The sequence below is a fragment of the Apodemus sylvaticus genome, chromosome 6 (assembly GCF_947179515.1).
Source record: "Apodemus sylvaticus chromosome 6, mApoSyl1.1, whole genome shotgun sequence".
NCBI classification, from domain to species: domain Eukaryota; kingdom Metazoa; phylum Chordata; class Mammalia; order Rodentia; family Muridae; genus Apodemus; species Apodemus sylvaticus.
In genome coordinates, this window is record NC_067477.1 from 4,761,697 (window position 1) to 4,779,486 (window position 17,790).

Here is a 17,790-nt window from a genome sequence, read left to right on the forward strand (position 1 = left end):
TCCCCAGAGCTCCCAGGGGTTAGACCATCAACCGAAGTAAACACCAGGATGGACCCATGGCTCCAGCTGCATATGTAACAGAGCATGACCTTGTCAGACATCAATGAGAGGAGATGTCCTTGGTCCTGTGAAGGCTCAGTGCACCAGTGTAGGGGAATGCCAGGACAGGGAAGCAGGCGTGGGTGTGTTGTTGGGCAGTGGGAGGATGGATGGGATAGTGGGTTTCAAATGGGAAAACATGAAAAGGGATAACATTTGAAATAAAAATAAAGAACATATAAAATAAAAATTTAAAGAAATGAAAGACTAGAAAGACTGTGAAATATGCACAGTGTGAAATATTCAGTTAAATGTAAATTCTAATCATACATAAACTGTTATTTTTATTTTTTAGAATGAATTTGCTTAATCTTTGACATTTTTATTCTTGTGTGAAATATAACATGATCATATCTACCTCACCATAACCTTCTGGCTTCAATTGGGGACTTTCAATAAATATCTCCCAAAGCACTGACTACTTTTATTTCATTAACTAACAATATAATGCATCCAATCATTGCTGTGTCACATACATGTGACATTCACTAGTACATAAGCAATATGTAGAATATTTCCAAGGAAAAAGAGAGTATATTTTTTACCTTCAATTATCAAATACAAATAGAACTAAAACTTGGTAATTGTTCTTGGAAGTTTCTCTCCATCGTATTGTAATATTTTAAAAACATGGTTACCCATTTTTAGTGGGGAAAGCAGAGAATACCAAGGTGGATATGTTAACCTGAGAGGAAAATATGTGAAATCCAACCCTCACATTCTCCCATGCTGATCCAAGCAATAAGAATCACAGGGCTAAACTTAGAAGTAAGCATATTTGCTACTCAGCTATTTCACACATTTGCATGCTTTAATTTTGACTCACTTGATTTATTCAGGTTTGTGGTTTTAACTATAGCTGCTAAGAGTTGATGTGTACAATGACCTTGTGCAGTCCCGACTCACCATGCAGGGATTCTCATTACAGGTCTCTGAACACAGAGTGCTCTAAACACAGAGTACTACGCTCTGAATACAGGTGTTGTGCCCCAGGTGTACTCTGATGAAGTCAGGGAAAATCCTTTCATCTACTGTCATTACATTTTTAGAAATGGGAACTCCTAGAACTGGATCCAACTGCCAGCAAGGAGGAACCTAGCTTCAAGAGAGACATTGTAGTAATATTGTTACAACTTAAAATCTCTGATGAATAAATCATTATCTCCAGGTAAACTAGAGCCATCTCTCTCTTCAGTGGAACTCTTCAGAAGAGTTCTCTTCTGTCAACCCTGAAGTTACTTGGATTTTTTTAAAATTTTATTTTATTTTATTTTATTTTATTTTATTTTATTTTATTTTTTTATTTTATTTTTTGCCAATGCCAGGCAATGCAGCTTCCCTGTAAGCCATGAAAAACCTATTTTCATGGTAGTTCATGACCAGCAGGGGGCACAATAAGACCACGAATCCATATAGAGAGAGATGAGGTCAATATGGTGTGGACTCTGTGTCCTCTGTGTTTTTTTTTTTTTTTTTTTTTTTTTTTAATAAGTGAAATAAATGATCTTCACTGTAGTGATTAACATCATATCTCCATATCAAACACAGTAAAGATACTTTGCTAAACAGCTTGCCGATTTATGTTCACTCATTTTTATTTGGTTTTTGCAACTTAGACAAAAACAATGCAATGTATTCTAATAACTGATTTCCCAAACCCAAACTATTTCCAGATCCTTCATACCTCCAAATTAATGCAACTATACACCTTAGTTTCTTTCTGAATATAGAAAAAAACAGAAAGAAATTTAAAGGGAGATTCAAAAAAAGAAACAAAACAAAAAACAATAAAAAAACAACACACACAGAGCAACCTAGAGAGAGAGAGAGAGAGAGAGAGAGAGAGAGAGAGAGAGAGAGGAGTAAAATCACAACTGTGTAGTCATGAGATAAGGGCAAAATATAAGTGAGACAAAGAGAGTTGAACAAGGCAGTATTAGAAAAAAATCGTCTGCCATAATTCCACTGAGTTGTGTGGTGTTTTTGTTTTTTGTTTTTTGTTTTTTGTTTTTTGGGTTTTTTTTTTGCTATCAACTGCTAAGCATGTCTTTATGATTAACTGTTCTTAGCATCCCCTGTGAGACTCCACTGGAGAAAACTAATTATTCCTTTACATGTGAGAGTCAATCATAATTCTTTTTGTTAGACCTGATATCCTGTGTCCATTTCCTTCTCCCAACATGGGGATATTTTTTATCTAGGTAGACTTGATTCAGGCTCTGTACCTGCAGCCACAGTCTGTGGATTCATATGTTCATCAGTCCCATTGTGTCTGGAGTCCTGCAACTGCTCTGGCTCTTACAATCTGCTCAACTTTAGAACCAATTGCTCTCAATTTTTATCTCAATTTTACTATATCATCTTTGTAAATTCCTCATACTCCAAAAGCCCAATTCTATTCTCTCAGCTTCTACAATTAAATACACCAAACACAATATTGAAATCTTGGGTATGAATGAGAACATAAAGCACTTGCCTCATGGGCATGGGATGACCTATTCAGCATATTTTTCCAGTTCCATAAATTTATAGATCAGATAATTCATGTTTTATCACTGAGTAATATTTGATTTTCTTTATGTGCAATTTTTCCTTTTTTATTTATGCTTTATTAGAAATCTGGGATGATTCCTTCCTCTATATTATGGTAAAAGATCATGAATAACATGCTGTGAATAAACATGAATGTATAAGCATCTACAGTTAGATATAGAATCATTTGAGTACTGTGTGAGAGAATAATTGCTGGGAAACACCATAATTTTATTTATTATTTTTTTGTCCAATTGTCCTAGGAAAGTCTTCATCCCAAGTAAGTGTGGTTAAAGCCCATGCTTAAAGATGATATAGGCCTTAGATGTATTGCTAATGTCCATAATGCCAAACTGCCTTATAAATATTTATATTTATATCCACTAAACTGTATGAGCCTTGGTTATAGAGGCTCATATGTGCTATGTGTAAATAATGATTCACATATTTATGAGTGGTTAGACAGTTGAGAATGATTGACAGAGTATTCAGCAACAGGTGATTTAATGACACCAACCTCTCACCCAAGAATCAAGAATCATCATAAATCATGGAAAAGAATAGAAGATACAGAGAATGGGGTTAAAGGACAGGAAATCTTATCTCCATTTAATGTCTGTGATTTTGAGATTGTGTTAATTAATACAGTTATATCTAGTTGCACCCACATTTTCCAAAACAATATAAATTTCTTATTCATTTCTGGTATATCCATGTCTTAGTGATAAAATTCTTTGTTTACACATCAATAGCTTATATCTATAATTTAGTTAATCATAATAGTACTGTAATACTCATTGTCCTATAAATATTTAACCACATTTACTTTTATTCATTTTAGTGAATTTTGAAGTATGACCTGTAATAAAGTCAAATATTATTTGCATTTATCTGAACGAAGTTTCTTTTTTGGTGTTTATTTCTATTTTTTGAAAAGCATGTTCTTTAATTGAAACAGGATGTAAAAACTTTTTATAATAAAATTGAAGATTTATGTGGAAATTACTTGTGATAAAATAGAAGAGATATATAGAAAAAACACGTTAAAATTGACAATTTTCATAGAAAGTTAAAGAGTAAAATGGTAGACATAAATACATTGCTAAATTAATTGAAAAAATTAAATAGAAACATTTTATGATAGAATTGAATATTTACATGGAAAATATCAATTTTAACTGAAAATGTTTATAATTCTACCTTCAATCAACTTAGAATTATTTTTATGCTTACCATTTTATCTGTATAATTTCCATGATAATCTTCAATTTTAACTTGTTTTTCTATATAGTTCTTCAATTTTATCAGAAATATTTTCCAAGTAGATCTACAACTTTATCAGAAATTGTTGATAATTCCAATTTTTAATCAATTTAGGAATACATTTATGATATCCATTATTATATCTATATAAAATTTCCTGTGATAATCTTCAATTTTAACATGTTTTTTACATTTTTCTGAAAGAGGTATCTAATACTCAAAAGTTAGCCATTTTTTAATTTACCATCAAAATCATCATCATCATCATCATCATCATCATCATCATCATCATCACAAAGCACTATCTGTAAATCCACATTTTAACATTGTGCCAAAGTGGAATAACAGATTCAGGGCAAAAATTTATTGAGAGATTAACCCTTGAAGTTACAGTCACCACATGTGACCAGGGTTCAGGGAAAATGTATTGTATGCACTTCCTCAAGTATTAGGTCTTGGACCTGAACATTCTGCTACCTGACCCATGTGCCTTTTCAGTCCTTCCTCTTCAGTTTTTCTCCAGGTGGACTAGATTCTTACCTAAGAAGTACCCTGATCATGAATATGCAAATTACCTCAGTCCATGTGAGTAAATACGGGGATGTCCACACCCTGAAACCCACCTATGATCAGTGTCCTCTCCACAGTCACTGAAAACACTGACTCTAATCATGCAATGGAGTTGGGTCTTTCTCTTTCTCCTGTCAGTAACTGCAGGTAAGGGGCTCAGTAGTTCCAAATCTGAAGAGGAGACATAGACTTGAGGTGACAATAGCATCCACTCTGCCTTTCTCTACACAGGTGTCCAGTCGCAGGTCCAACTGCAACAATCTGAGGCTGAGCTGGTGAGGCCTGGGGCTTCAGTGAAGCTGTCTTGCAAGGCTTCTGGCTACACCTTTACCAGCTACTGGATGCACTGGATAAAGCAGAGGCCTGGACAGGGCCTTGAATGGATTGGAAAGATTTATCCTGGAAATGGTAGTACTAACCTCAATCAGAAGTTCAAGGGCAAGGCCACACTGACTGCAGACACATCCTCCAGCACAGCCTACATGCAACTCAGCAGCCTGACATCTGATGACTCTGCGGTCTATTACTGTGCAAGACACAGTGCTATAACCACATCCTGAGTGTGTCAGAAACCCTGGAGGAGCAGGAAGCTGCCCGAAGAATGAGAGGACTGAAAGGTTAATCTTTAAACTTGCTCAGAAATTGCAATTTTGAGTGTCTATTTATTGCCTCCTCATCCCAGTCCTATCGTGGCTTTAACATCTTTGTAAACATCCATCAATGAATAAAGTGATGCTGGCTGAGGATGAACCTACAGTTCACCATACCTTGCTAATCTCTTCCCCAGTGATCATCTCCATTGATATATTTCTTATTCAATAAAACCATAAAATTTGAAAATGATGGTGATGCATGATAAAAAATATCACTGGATCCTGAGAGAGCAGAACTGTCTTAAATTGTTGGGAATAATGTATAAGATGGGTTTGACCTATAAAATCCAAATCACCAACATCTGAGCAAACAAATGCTCCTTCATAGTCTTAAGTAATAAGTGATCTCAGGTATGTTGTTATCTGTGACCATGTGTTCCAGCAGAAATTTCTGTCTCTTATATTGTGAGACATATTTATATCAGAATGCAGAGTAACACAAATATAATACCTGTGGGTTGGTCAAAATATCACTAAATCACTTACCATCACATTGTATTTACCTATTAAACTATATAAGTTCTGAGATTATGTGTAAGTGTTTGACCCCATATTTATTTCCTCTGATAGTCAGTAGTGATCTCTACAGTCACTAGCCATTTTTAGAACATGGACCAGTACTGATACAGCATCAATTCTCACAGCCCATTGCATACCTGTTACTCAGCTTTGTTTTGTAGAGAATTTGTGAACATGTGACTTTGTATCCAGGTGTGTTTCTTAGGTTTGTTTTGGGGGACTTTTCTTTGTTTTGTTTGTTTTGTACTATTCCATTTATGTTTTTCTTTTTATTTATCTATCTTTGTTTTCCTTTTTTTTTACTACATTAATATTATTTTTTGTTTTCTAATTAAGGAAACAAAATCAAGTTGGGATAAAATTGGGACATATTGTGGAAGGGAAATCAGTATTCAGAGTATATTGCAGGAAGAAATGCATTTTCAACAGAAATAAAAAAGAGAACTTTAGGAAGCCTGCCTGTGTTCCTTCTGCACACAGGAGTTGGGCAGCTCTACAGCTGTCTGAGCACATATCCTGCAGGGAAGCATCTGACCTGCAGGGAGTCCCGCAGTTAGTCAGAGCCCTGGTCCAAGGTCACCACCATCTTGGATCCTGTGACAAAGCGGCCAGCTCAGCCAGAGAAGCGTCTGGCCTGCAGGGATTTCTGCAGTTAGAAGGAGCCCTGGTTGAGGTCACCACCATCTTGGATCTGGTGAGAAAGCAGCCAGCTCATTCAGGTGCTCAGAGGACACCGGAGTGAAGGATTGCTCAGGACACAGCCTGCCTGGGTTCCTTTCGTATGAGGGAGCCAGGCAACTCTACAGTTGCCTGGGCGTGTATCCTGTGGGGGAGCATCTGAACAGTAGGGAGTTCCACAGTTAAAGAAAGCCCGGTGGTCTGAGGTCCCCACCATCTTGGCTCTTGTGGCTGAGCTCAGTCAGAGACCTGTTCTACATCTGACACGGGGAAGATCCCACTTCTTGATACTCTCTAGAGAACCAGCTGGGTCAGGTTAATTGCCACTACCCCTTTCCATTGGATGTGCTAGACTTGTGCCACATCTGAAACGGAGAAGATCCTACTTCCTGATACCCTCTTGAGAATTGACAGGAGCAGGTTATTCGGTAGAAGTGGGACATTCGAGAACCAGCAGCATAGCTTTTAAAATCAAGCAGCAAGCCCTGTCCTGTGCTGTTTGCCATACAGAGTGATCAGTGTTTGGAGGAGGTCCTCATGGCATCCACCATCTTCACTACCGTGTGGACCAGACAGGCAACACCAGGTACACAGAGACAACCCGAGTATAGCATTGCTTGGGAAAAGGCATAGTAGGGCTCCAATGGCACCAAAGAGTATGGCAGCCCATCAGCAATCTGTGCCAGGGGAAACCCAATCATCTATGGGTGCTGAAATAGCCTTACAGGCCCACAGGAGGCCCAAGCACCAGCCATTGACAGTAGGACTAACTAACGCCAGAGATAGCCAGATGGCAAAAGGCAAATGCAGGAACATTACTAACAGAAATCAAGGCAATATGGCAGCATCTGAACCCATTCTCCAACAACAGAAAGTCCTGGATACCTCAACACAACAGAAAAACAAGATTTGGATTTAAAATCACTGGTCATGATGCTGTAAAAGAAACACAAAAGGACATAAATAAATCTCTTAAAGAAATACAGGGGAACACGAATAATTTAGAAGCCATTGCAATGAAAACACAAAAATTACTTAAAGAAATTCAGGAGAATATGGGTCAACAGATAGAAGCCAATAAAGAGGAAATAAAAAAAATCACTTAAAGAAATGCAGGAGAAATTGAGTCAACAGGCAGAAGTCATGAAAGAGGAAACACAAAAATCTATTAAGGAAATACAGGAAAACACAACCAAACAAGAGAAGAAACTGAGCAAAACCATCCAGGATCTAAAAACAGAAATAGAAACAACTAAGAAATCACAGAGGGAGACAACTTTGGAGATAGAAAACCTTGGGAAGAAATCAGAGGACATAGATGCAAATATCAACAACAGAATACAAGAGATAGAAGAAAGAATCTCACATGTGGAGGATACCATAGAAACCACTGACTCAACAGTCAAAGAAAATGCAAAAAGCAAAAAGCTTGTAACCCCAAACTTCCATGAAATCCAGGACACAATGAGAAGACCAAACCTAAGGATTATAGGTATAGATGAGCGTAAAGGTTTACAACTTAAAGGGCTAGCAAATATATTCAACAAAATTATGGAAGAAAACTTCCATAACCTAAAGAGAGAGTTGCCCTTGAATATACAAGAAACCTACAGAACTCCAAACAGACAGGACCAGAACAGAAATATCTCCTGTCAGATAATAATCAAAACCCCAAATGTACTAAACAAAGAAAGAATATTAAAAGAAGTAAGAGAAAATTCCAAGTAACATATAAAGGAAGACCTATTAAAATTACACCAGATTTCTCAGCAGAGACCATGAAAGCTAGAAGATCCTGGGCAGAGCTCATGCAGACTCTAAGAGGACACAAATGCCATCCAAGACTACTATGCCCAGGCAAACTCTCAATCACCATAGATTGAGAAATCAATATATTCCATGATAAAACCAAATTTACACAATATCTTTCTACCAACACAGTCCTGATTGTAGGTGGAAAACTCCAATACAAGGAGGGAAATTACACCCTGGAAGAGCCAAGGTAGTAACCTTCTTTCGTCAAACCCAAAAGAAGATAAACACTTAAATATAATAATAACATCAAAAAATGACAGGAAGAAATAATCACTATTCCTTAATATCTCTTGAGATCAATGGTCTCAATTCCCCAATAAAAAGACAAAGACTAACAGACTAGATATGTAAACAGGACCCTACACTTTGCTGCTAACAGGATACATACTGCAGTGTCAAAGACAAACACTGCTTCAGAGTAAAAGGCTGGAAAACAAATTTACAAGCAAATGGTCTTGGGAAACAAGCTGGAGTAGCAATTCAAATATCAGATAAAATTGACTTTCAACCTAAAGTCATCAAAAGAGAGATGGAGGGACACTTGTTACTGGTCAAGAGAAAAATCCACTAAGAAAAACTCTCCATTCTGAACATCTATGCTCCAAATGCAAGGGCAACCTCATTCGTAAAGGAAAGATTACAAAAGCTCAAATAACATATTTTACCTAACACAATAATTGTGGGCAACTACAACACTCCACTCTCCTCAATGTACCGATCAGGAAAACGGAAACACAAACACACACACACACACACACACACACACACACACACACACACACACACACACATATATATAACATTTCATCCAAAAGGAAAAGAATATACCTTTTTCTCAGCACCTCATTGTACCTTCTCCACAATCGACCATATAATTGGTCACAAGACTGACCTCAACAAATATAAGAAAATTGAACTAATCTCATACCTCCTATCAGATCACTATGGAGTAATAGTGGTCTTCAATAGCAATAAAAACCAACAGAAAGCCCACATACACATGGAGGCTGAATAATACTCTACTTAATGATACCTTGGCCAAAGAAGAAATAAAGAAAGAAATCAATGACTTTTTAGAATTAATTTAAAATGAAGGCACAACATACCCAAATCTATGGGACACAAAGAAAGCAGTGCTAAGAGGAAAACTCATAGCCCTGAGTGCTTCTAAAAAACTGGAGATAGCATACACTAGCAGCTTAATGGCAAACATGAAAGCCCTGGCAAAAAAAGAAGCTAATTCACCCAGGAGGAGGAAAAGACAGAAATCATCAAACTCAGGGCTGAAATCAATAAAGTGGAAACAAAGAGAACCATTCAAAGAATCAACAAAACCAGGAGCTGGTTCTTTGAGAAAATCAACAAGATAGATAAACCCTTAGCCAGACTAACCAAAGGGCACAAAGACGGTATCCAAATTAACAAAATTAGAAATGAAAATGGAGATTTAATAACAGAAACTGAGGAAATTCAAAAGATCATCAGATCCTACTACAAAAGCCTATGCGCAACACAACTGGAAAATCTGGAGAAAATGGACAACTTCCTAGACAGATACCAAATACCAAAATTAAATCAGGATCAAATAGATCATCTAAACAGTCCCATAAAACCTAAAGTAATAGAAGGGGTCATAGAAAGTCTTCCAACCAAAAAAAAGCACAGGACCAGGTTGTTTTAGTGCAGAATTCTATCAGACCTTCAAAGAAGAACTATCAACAATACTCTTCAAATTATTCCACAAAATAGAAACAAAAGGAACACTACCCAACTCTTTCTACAAAGCCACAATTATGCTGATACAAAAACCACGCAAAGATTCAAAAAAGAAGGAGAACTACAGGCCAATATCCCTTATGAATATCAATGCAAAAATACTCAATAAAATTCTTGCCATCCAAATCCAACAACACATCAAAATGATCATTCACCATGATCAAGTAGTTTCATCTCAGGAATGTAGGGATGGTTCAATATTTGGAAATCCATCAATGCAATCCACTACATAAACAAACTCAAAGAAAAAACCCACATGGTCATTTCATTAGATGCTGAAAAAGCATTTGACAAAATTCATCATCCTTTCATGCTAAAAGTCTTGGAAAGAACAGGAATTCAAGGCCCATACCTAAACATAGTAAAAGCAATATACAGCAAACCAATAGCCAATATCAAACTAAATGTAGAGAAAGTTGAAGCAATCCCACTAAAATCAAGGACTAGACAAGGCTGCCCCCTCTCTCCATATCTTTTTACTATAGTACTTGAGGTTCTATCTAGAGCAATCAGACAACATAAGGAGGTCAAAGGGATACAAATTGGAAGGGAAGAAGTAAAACTATCACTATTTGCAGATGATATGATAGTATACGTAAGTGACCCCAAAAATGCCACCAGGGAACTCCTACAGCTGATAAACAACTTCAGCAAAGTGGCCGGATATAAAATCAACTCTGGCAAATCAGTAGCCTTCCTATACTCAAAGGATAAACAGGATGAGAAAGAAATTTGGGAAATGCCACCCATCACAATAGCCACAAACAATATAAAGTATCTTGGAGTGACTCAACCAAACAAGTGAAAGATCAATATGACAAGAACTTCAGGTCTCTGAAGAAGGGAATCGAAGAAGACCTCAGAAAATGGAAACATCTTCCATGCTCGTGTATTGGCAGGATTAATATAGTAAAAATGGCCATCTTGCCTAAAACAATATACAGATTCAATGCAATCACCATCAAAATTCCTGGCCAGTTCTTCATAGAGTTAAAAATATCAATTCTCAAATTCATCTGGAATAACACAAAACTCAGGATAACTAAAATTATTCTCAACTGCAAAAGAACTTTAGGTGGGAATCAGTATCCTGGACCTCAAGTAGTACTACAGAACAATAGTGTTAATAACTGCATGGTATTGGTACAGTGACAGGCAGGTATATCAATGAAATAGGATTGAATACCCAGAAAGGACCCACACACCAATTGTCACTTGATCTTTGACAAAGGAGCTGAAAGTATCCAGTGGAAACAAGTGGTATTGACTCAAGTGGATGTCAGCATGCAGAATAATGCAAATTGATCCATCCTTATCTCCTTGTAGGTATCTCCAAGTAGATAAAGGACCTCCACATAAAACTAGACACACTGAAACTAATAGAAAAGAAACTGGGGAAGACCCTTGAAGACATGGGCACAGGGGAAAAGTTCCTGAACAGAACACCAATACCTTATGCTCTAAGATCAAGAATTTACAAATGGGACCTCATAAAATTACAAAGTTTCTGTAAGGCAAAGGACACTGTCAATGGGATAAAATGGCAACTAATAAAATGGGAAAAGATTTTCACCAACCCTACATCCGACAGAGGGCTAATATCCAATATATACAAAGAACTCAAGAAGTTGAGCCAAATAAACCTATTGAAAGGGGTACAGTGCTAAACAAAGAATTTTCACCTGAAGAACTTCGGATGGCCGAGAAGCACCTGAAGAAATGTTAAACATCATTAGTGATTAGGGAAATGCAAATCAAAACAGCCTTGAGATTTCACCTAACACTTGTCAGAATGGATAAGATTAAAAGCTCAAGAGACAGCAGGTGTTGGCAATGATGTGGAGAAAGAGGAACACTTCTTCACTGCTGGTGGGAACACAAGTTGGTACTACCACTCTGGAAAGCAGTCTGGGGGTTCCTCAGAAAACTGGGCAGTACATTTCTGGAGACCCTGCTATACCACTCCTGGGCATCTACCCAGAGGATTTCCAGCATGAAATAAGGACATATATTCCACTGTGTTCATAGCAGCCTTATTTGTAATATCCAGAAGCTGGAAAGAACCCAAATGTCCCTCAATGGAGGAATGGATGCAGAAAATGTGGTATATTTATGCAATGGAATGCTACTCAGCAATTAAAAACCATGAATTTATGAAATTCTTAGGCAAATGGTTGAAACTGGAAAATATCATCCTAAGTGAGGTAACCCAATCACAAAAGAATGCACACACATGGAATGCAGTCACTGATAAGTGAATATTAGTCCAGAAGCTGTGAATATCTAAGACACAATTCACATATCAAATGATTCCCAAGGAGGAGGAAGAAGAGGTCCCTGGTCCTGGAAAGTCTTGATCCAGCATTGTAGGGGAGTACCAGGACAGGGAGGAGGGAGGGGTTGATTGGAGAATGGGTGAATTCTCCAATTGGAGAATTGGAATAGGGCTTATGGGACTTATGGGGAGTTGGGAACCTGGAAGGGGTTGCTCATCTGGAATATAAACAAAGAATATAGAAACAAAGAATAAAAAGAGAGAACTTTAAAAAGTTAATAAATAAAAAATTCTAATAATAACTTTGTTGAGTAATATCCCACATGCTCACGTTTCCATACTTTAGGTTCCATGTCCTTATTAAAATTGTGCAAAATATCATCAGAAGCCAGGCCTGAAAGTATTTAAGAATAAGACACTTATCATATGCATAATTCTTAGGTTTAGTGAAATACATAATTAAAATGTGTGGGTTAAATTAAGGACACATTGGTGCATATGTCCTTTCATTTTTTCTGCCCCTGCCTCTGCCTCTCTCTCTCTCTCTCTCTCTCTCTCTCTCTCTCTCTCTCTCTCTCTCTCTCTCTCTCTCTCTGCGTGTGTGTGTGTGTTTAGTAATACATATTTCCACTATTAATCTCTAGGTGCATAGAATAATTTCTGCTAGGAATTATTTTATTTCTTGAGGGCATCCCTGCAGGTGTCATAGAGAAAACAAACCATGTGAAGATGAGAATGAGACTGTGGTGAAGATTGACTTTGTAAACCTGGATTGGGATTTGAGGAGTCTGAGCACAGACTGTTCAATTTAGGTATATTTCAACTTAATAGTGGAGTTTGGAAAACGGTCTCCAGGCAACAATAATTTCCATACTTTCCCCAAATCAAGTTGCACAGTAAAGCTTTTGGGCTGGTAATATAGAAACTCTTTAATAAGTTTCTCATGGCCCTGAATATAGTCCTATTGCTAAAGCCTAGTATCTAGTGTGGTCTCTGAACAACAGATTACAGCATGCCATAAAGTACACGTGGCAGCTCCCCTAAGGCTTGTAATGATCTAACGATGAAAGCGTCTGGGATAATCATGCTGGGAAATTAGGATGTGTTCTGTTCCCCCAAATACCAAAGGATCAATAGTTTGTTATGAATCTCCACTCTCAGCTTTCTGAATGGAGTGCAGTTACTTTTTACTCTTTTCTTGAGAAGCTATCCCTGTTTGTCTAAAATTCCTGGAACAAAACCAGCAGGATAGTGGAGTAAAATAAGAAAGATAAACACATAAAATTGGATAAAAATTGTAAAAAGATGAAACACACACACACACACACACACACACACACACAATAACTCATAAACTGCAGCTCTGCAACCATAGTATATATTCCAAAGTCATGTGCAATAAAATTAAGAAAGAAAACAGTGTGAGCAAATATCAAAAAAAGAAAAAAAACCACTATTGAGTTCATTTTGTGTTGGTCTCTACTGTTAGACTTGTGTCCATCATTAAAATTTGATTTATAAACCCAATAATGCTCCATTAGAGATGGGCTATTTTTTTCCTTTGGACATGAAATCAAGTTTGTAAATCTTAAGGATGAGAATCTATGGTCATGTCCTTCTGTCAACACTGGGTCTTCATGTGGATTGAGTTTGTGTGTGCATACTCTGTGCATGCTGCCACAGTCTCTCTTGGTTCATATGTGCGTGATTCCTCTTATATCTGGAAGTCAATTTCTTTGGGATATCCACTGTCCTCCCACATATGTACCTCTGTTCAAAGACTACTATATTAAAATAAAATTCAAAACTCACCCTGTGTGTTCTACTCAGCTTTCTGCATGTGTATAACTCACACAACCATAGAGCATGACCAGAACCAGACCAGTGAGATAATACTAGTAACTACACTTCAAGTCTTCATATCACCAGTTTTTCACACACTTTCCTTACATGTATTATCTTTGACAAAAATAATGTATCAGAAGATCCATAAATCCACACTACATTATGAAAATGATATTAGCCCATCAGTATAAATACATCCCCAAATGTGTACTAGGCAACTATGAATTGTTGATAATTTTTTGACTATTGGTCTTGTTTCTTTATACTCTATAATGTACTATTTTTGACTATTTAGTCTTGTTTCTTTATACTCTATAATGTACATCTTGTTTCTTTATACTCTATAATGTACATCTTGTTTCTTTATACTCTATAATGTACATTTTTACTTCCAATATTAAATGCATTCTATATCCTCTATATTTTTTTTAATTTTTACTTACACTAAGATACTGGATTTCATCTTACCACTCTCTTCACACTTTAATATGGTTTATGCTCTACCAATGTCTTAGTCTCCATTTCCCAGCACCATTTCATGTTTGAAATATCATTCCTCATCTATCTGAGATTTCTGCTCTCATTTTAACTCAATTTTATTATATCATATCCTTTATATTCCTCAGACACCAATAGCTTATTTCTAGCCTCTTGGACTCTAAAAATTTACAAAAATATTCAATTCAGGGAACCACACATAAAAGAAATCATGAAGCATGTGTTTCTAAGGACCTGAGCACTCTCACTGAGCTTCGTTCCAGGATCTTCCACATACACTTTATAGTTTTACACTGAGGAATATTCCATGGTCTGTACTCCACATATTGTCACCATTGATTTGTCCTTTCTTAAAAATCTAGATGGATTCCATTTCCTAGCTACTGTGCGTGGAGAAGCAATAAAGATGGAAGTGATAGTATCTCTGTAAAAATATAGTCTTTTGAGCACATACTTGGGAGAGATAGAACTGGGACACAGCCCAGGCTTATTTACTCTTTTTGGTTACATTTTCAAACAGAATCCTAAACTTAGTACACTACATTAATTTACACTCCCATCAATAATGAGTAAATATTACAACTTTTCAACATCCATTTCATTATTTTTTTCTCATTTGCATTGCTCTAATTGGGACATTAACTTTCTTTAATCTCCACTTAGCTAAAGATTATGGTAAAGGACATAGAGAAACCAAGCTTCAACTCGCCGGTATGGTCCATCTGATACTTTGATTTCCTAGTGCAGGACAGTGTCATGAGCTTCCAAGAAACACAAAAGCCTCAGTGATCTTATACTTTATCTAACTTAGCAGTTTACAATAACATCCTTCATGTAAGATGCACCCACTAGCATATGACTGTTGTGTAGTTACCAACTGCTTTCCAATTTGATGCATAGCGTGTTCCATAGGAAAGATTTCATCCCAAGTAAACATGGTCAAAATCCCATGTCTATAGATGACATAGGCCTAATAGACTCTAGTTGTATCATTAATGCTCAAGTTGACAAACTGCCTGATAATATATATTTATATGCATTAGGCTATTGCTATTCTCATCACAGAGGCTTCTGAGTGAAGTGTGTTATAATCAATGTAGACACCCATGACTGTTCTAGTTTAGAGAATGAGGAGATGCAAATATTCACTTTGTTCAACAAATTCATCCCAGCCCTAATCCTGTAGATGCATCTGAGGAGAAGAGCCCTGAATTCCCAGCAACCCTCACTCACTGATCAACACTAAGCATACAATACTCAAGAAGGAGTTGACACTAAGGTAAGATTTCCTGTTCATTTTCAAGTTTTCTAATTAAATTTCAAGGGAATTTCTTATGTGAGTACTGTTATAGCAGATAGTGTATCTATAAATCCTTGCCTTTCATGATGCTTGTGTCAAGTGTCTAGAACAATATTCCAGAACTCAATGTTTCTGCTAGGCATGATAAAAATATACATAATAAGGTAGCCATGCTCCTTGAAGTTCAAGAGTAAGGATCCCTCACCATAACACGTTCCTCCTTCTATTTCCTTCCTTTCTCTTCTGATACTGTAGGTGCACCGTTGGACATCCCCCAATCTGGGCCCATAAAGTCTCTGCAGGGTTAGGGGCATCATCTCCTACTGAAGCCAGTCAAAGAAATTCAGTTAGGGAAATGAATTCCAAGTGGGTAACAACTTTAGAGACAAACACACTTATTTATTGAGGGACACACATGAAAATTGAGCTATCCATCTGCTATACATGTGATGGACACTTTGGTCCAGACCATCTATGCTCTTTGGTTGATGTCTCAGAACCTAAGCACCACTGCAATTATAGAGTGATTCTCATTGCAGACCTCTAAGTTTAGACCTTTTATCTGGGAGGTCCTTTTCATTTTCTCTAAGTACAGTTTTTACTAATATCATTCTTGTTAATTGAGGCCTGCTTCAGCATCACATTCCAAACCATTTGATCTTCTAAGGATCAGACAAATCCTGAGCTGCTTAAACATTTAGTTTCTAATATCAACTGTCTCACTCCTATGTATGGTTATTGTTAAAATCTTTTTACTCTCTGAGTTAAACAATGTAGGATAAGTGATTTGCCCTCTGAACCCAGGTGTTCTACTTGACGTATAGCCTGATGAAGGCAGGAAAGAAAGTGTTATCTCCTGTCTTTACCTGTTTAGAAAAGAGAACTAGTAGAGGTGGGTCAAATTGCCACCAAGGTAGGATCTGTCTTTGAGAGGGATGTGATGGTTGTAGTGGCACGGCTTAAAATCTCTGATGCATATTCCTATCATTATTCCTAGGTAAGCTAGAGTCATTTATTTCTTAAACTGTGCTCTATGAACACTGGAGTTACAGGGATAAGGTATGTCTTAAGCCAGACTGTGCAACTTCAGTGTAAGTCATTACAAACCTAAATGCATGGGAATACATTATCAGCATGGGTCACAATAATGCCAATATTCCACATAGAGAGATGAGCTGTGTGCTTGTGGGGGGAGGTACACTGTGACCGCTGTGGTTTCCTTTTTTAAGTGTATTAACTGATCTACTTTGATGTGACTGACATATGATATCTGCATGCAAAAACAGAAAGATTCTTTGTTAAACACTTCTCAGTCTTGTTTGCTTGTTTTAATTTGTGGTTGAATAAAGGTTAAATAATGTATTCTAATAACTAATTCCTTCATACCCACTTTTTTTCCATTTCCTTACTGCCTACCAACTCACCAAATTGCATAACTTTTAAACTTTCTAAAAAACAAAAAAAAATTAAAAGTAATTTAAAAGGGGATTAAAAGCAAACAAAAATTAAACAGAAAAACTACACACACACACACACACACACACACACACACACACACACACACACACACCATGGAGACCAGTAAAACCACAACTCTGTACAACTCTGTACTCTATGTATGTTCCTGATACATAGGAAAAATCTGAGACAAACAATTGAAGAACGTCATATTCTAAAGATGTCTGCAAAAATACCATTGAGCTCATTTTGTTCTTTGCTAAGGATGTCTTCCATGATTAATTGTGCTTAGCATTCAGTGCGAACTCCAGTGGAGAAAACTATTTTTTTTCCTTTTTGTGTGAGTGCCAATTTCAGAACTTCTTGGTTAGAAGTGATAGCCCATGTCCATTTCCATATGCCAACCTGGAAATTTTATCTGGTTTGACTTGGTTCAGGCTCTGTGCCTGCAGCCACAGTCTCTGTGAATTCATAAGCACATCAGTCCAAGTGTATCTGGAAGACACTCA

At 36.9% G+C, this 17,790-nt stretch overlaps 2 gene segments (V, D, J or C); both read left to right on the plus strand.

The window, feature by feature from the left end:
* LOC127687767 (Ig heavy chain V region 3-like) overlaps positions 1-17,790 on the plus strand; it is a 507,571-nt gene that overhangs the window by 66,910 nt on the left and 422,871 nt on the right.
* LOC127686829 (Ig heavy chain V region 102-like) lies at positions 4,496-5,039 on the plus strand. The segment is given in 2 exon segments: positions 4,496-4,611; positions 4,696-5,039. Coding segments are annotated over 2 exon segments (375 nt in total).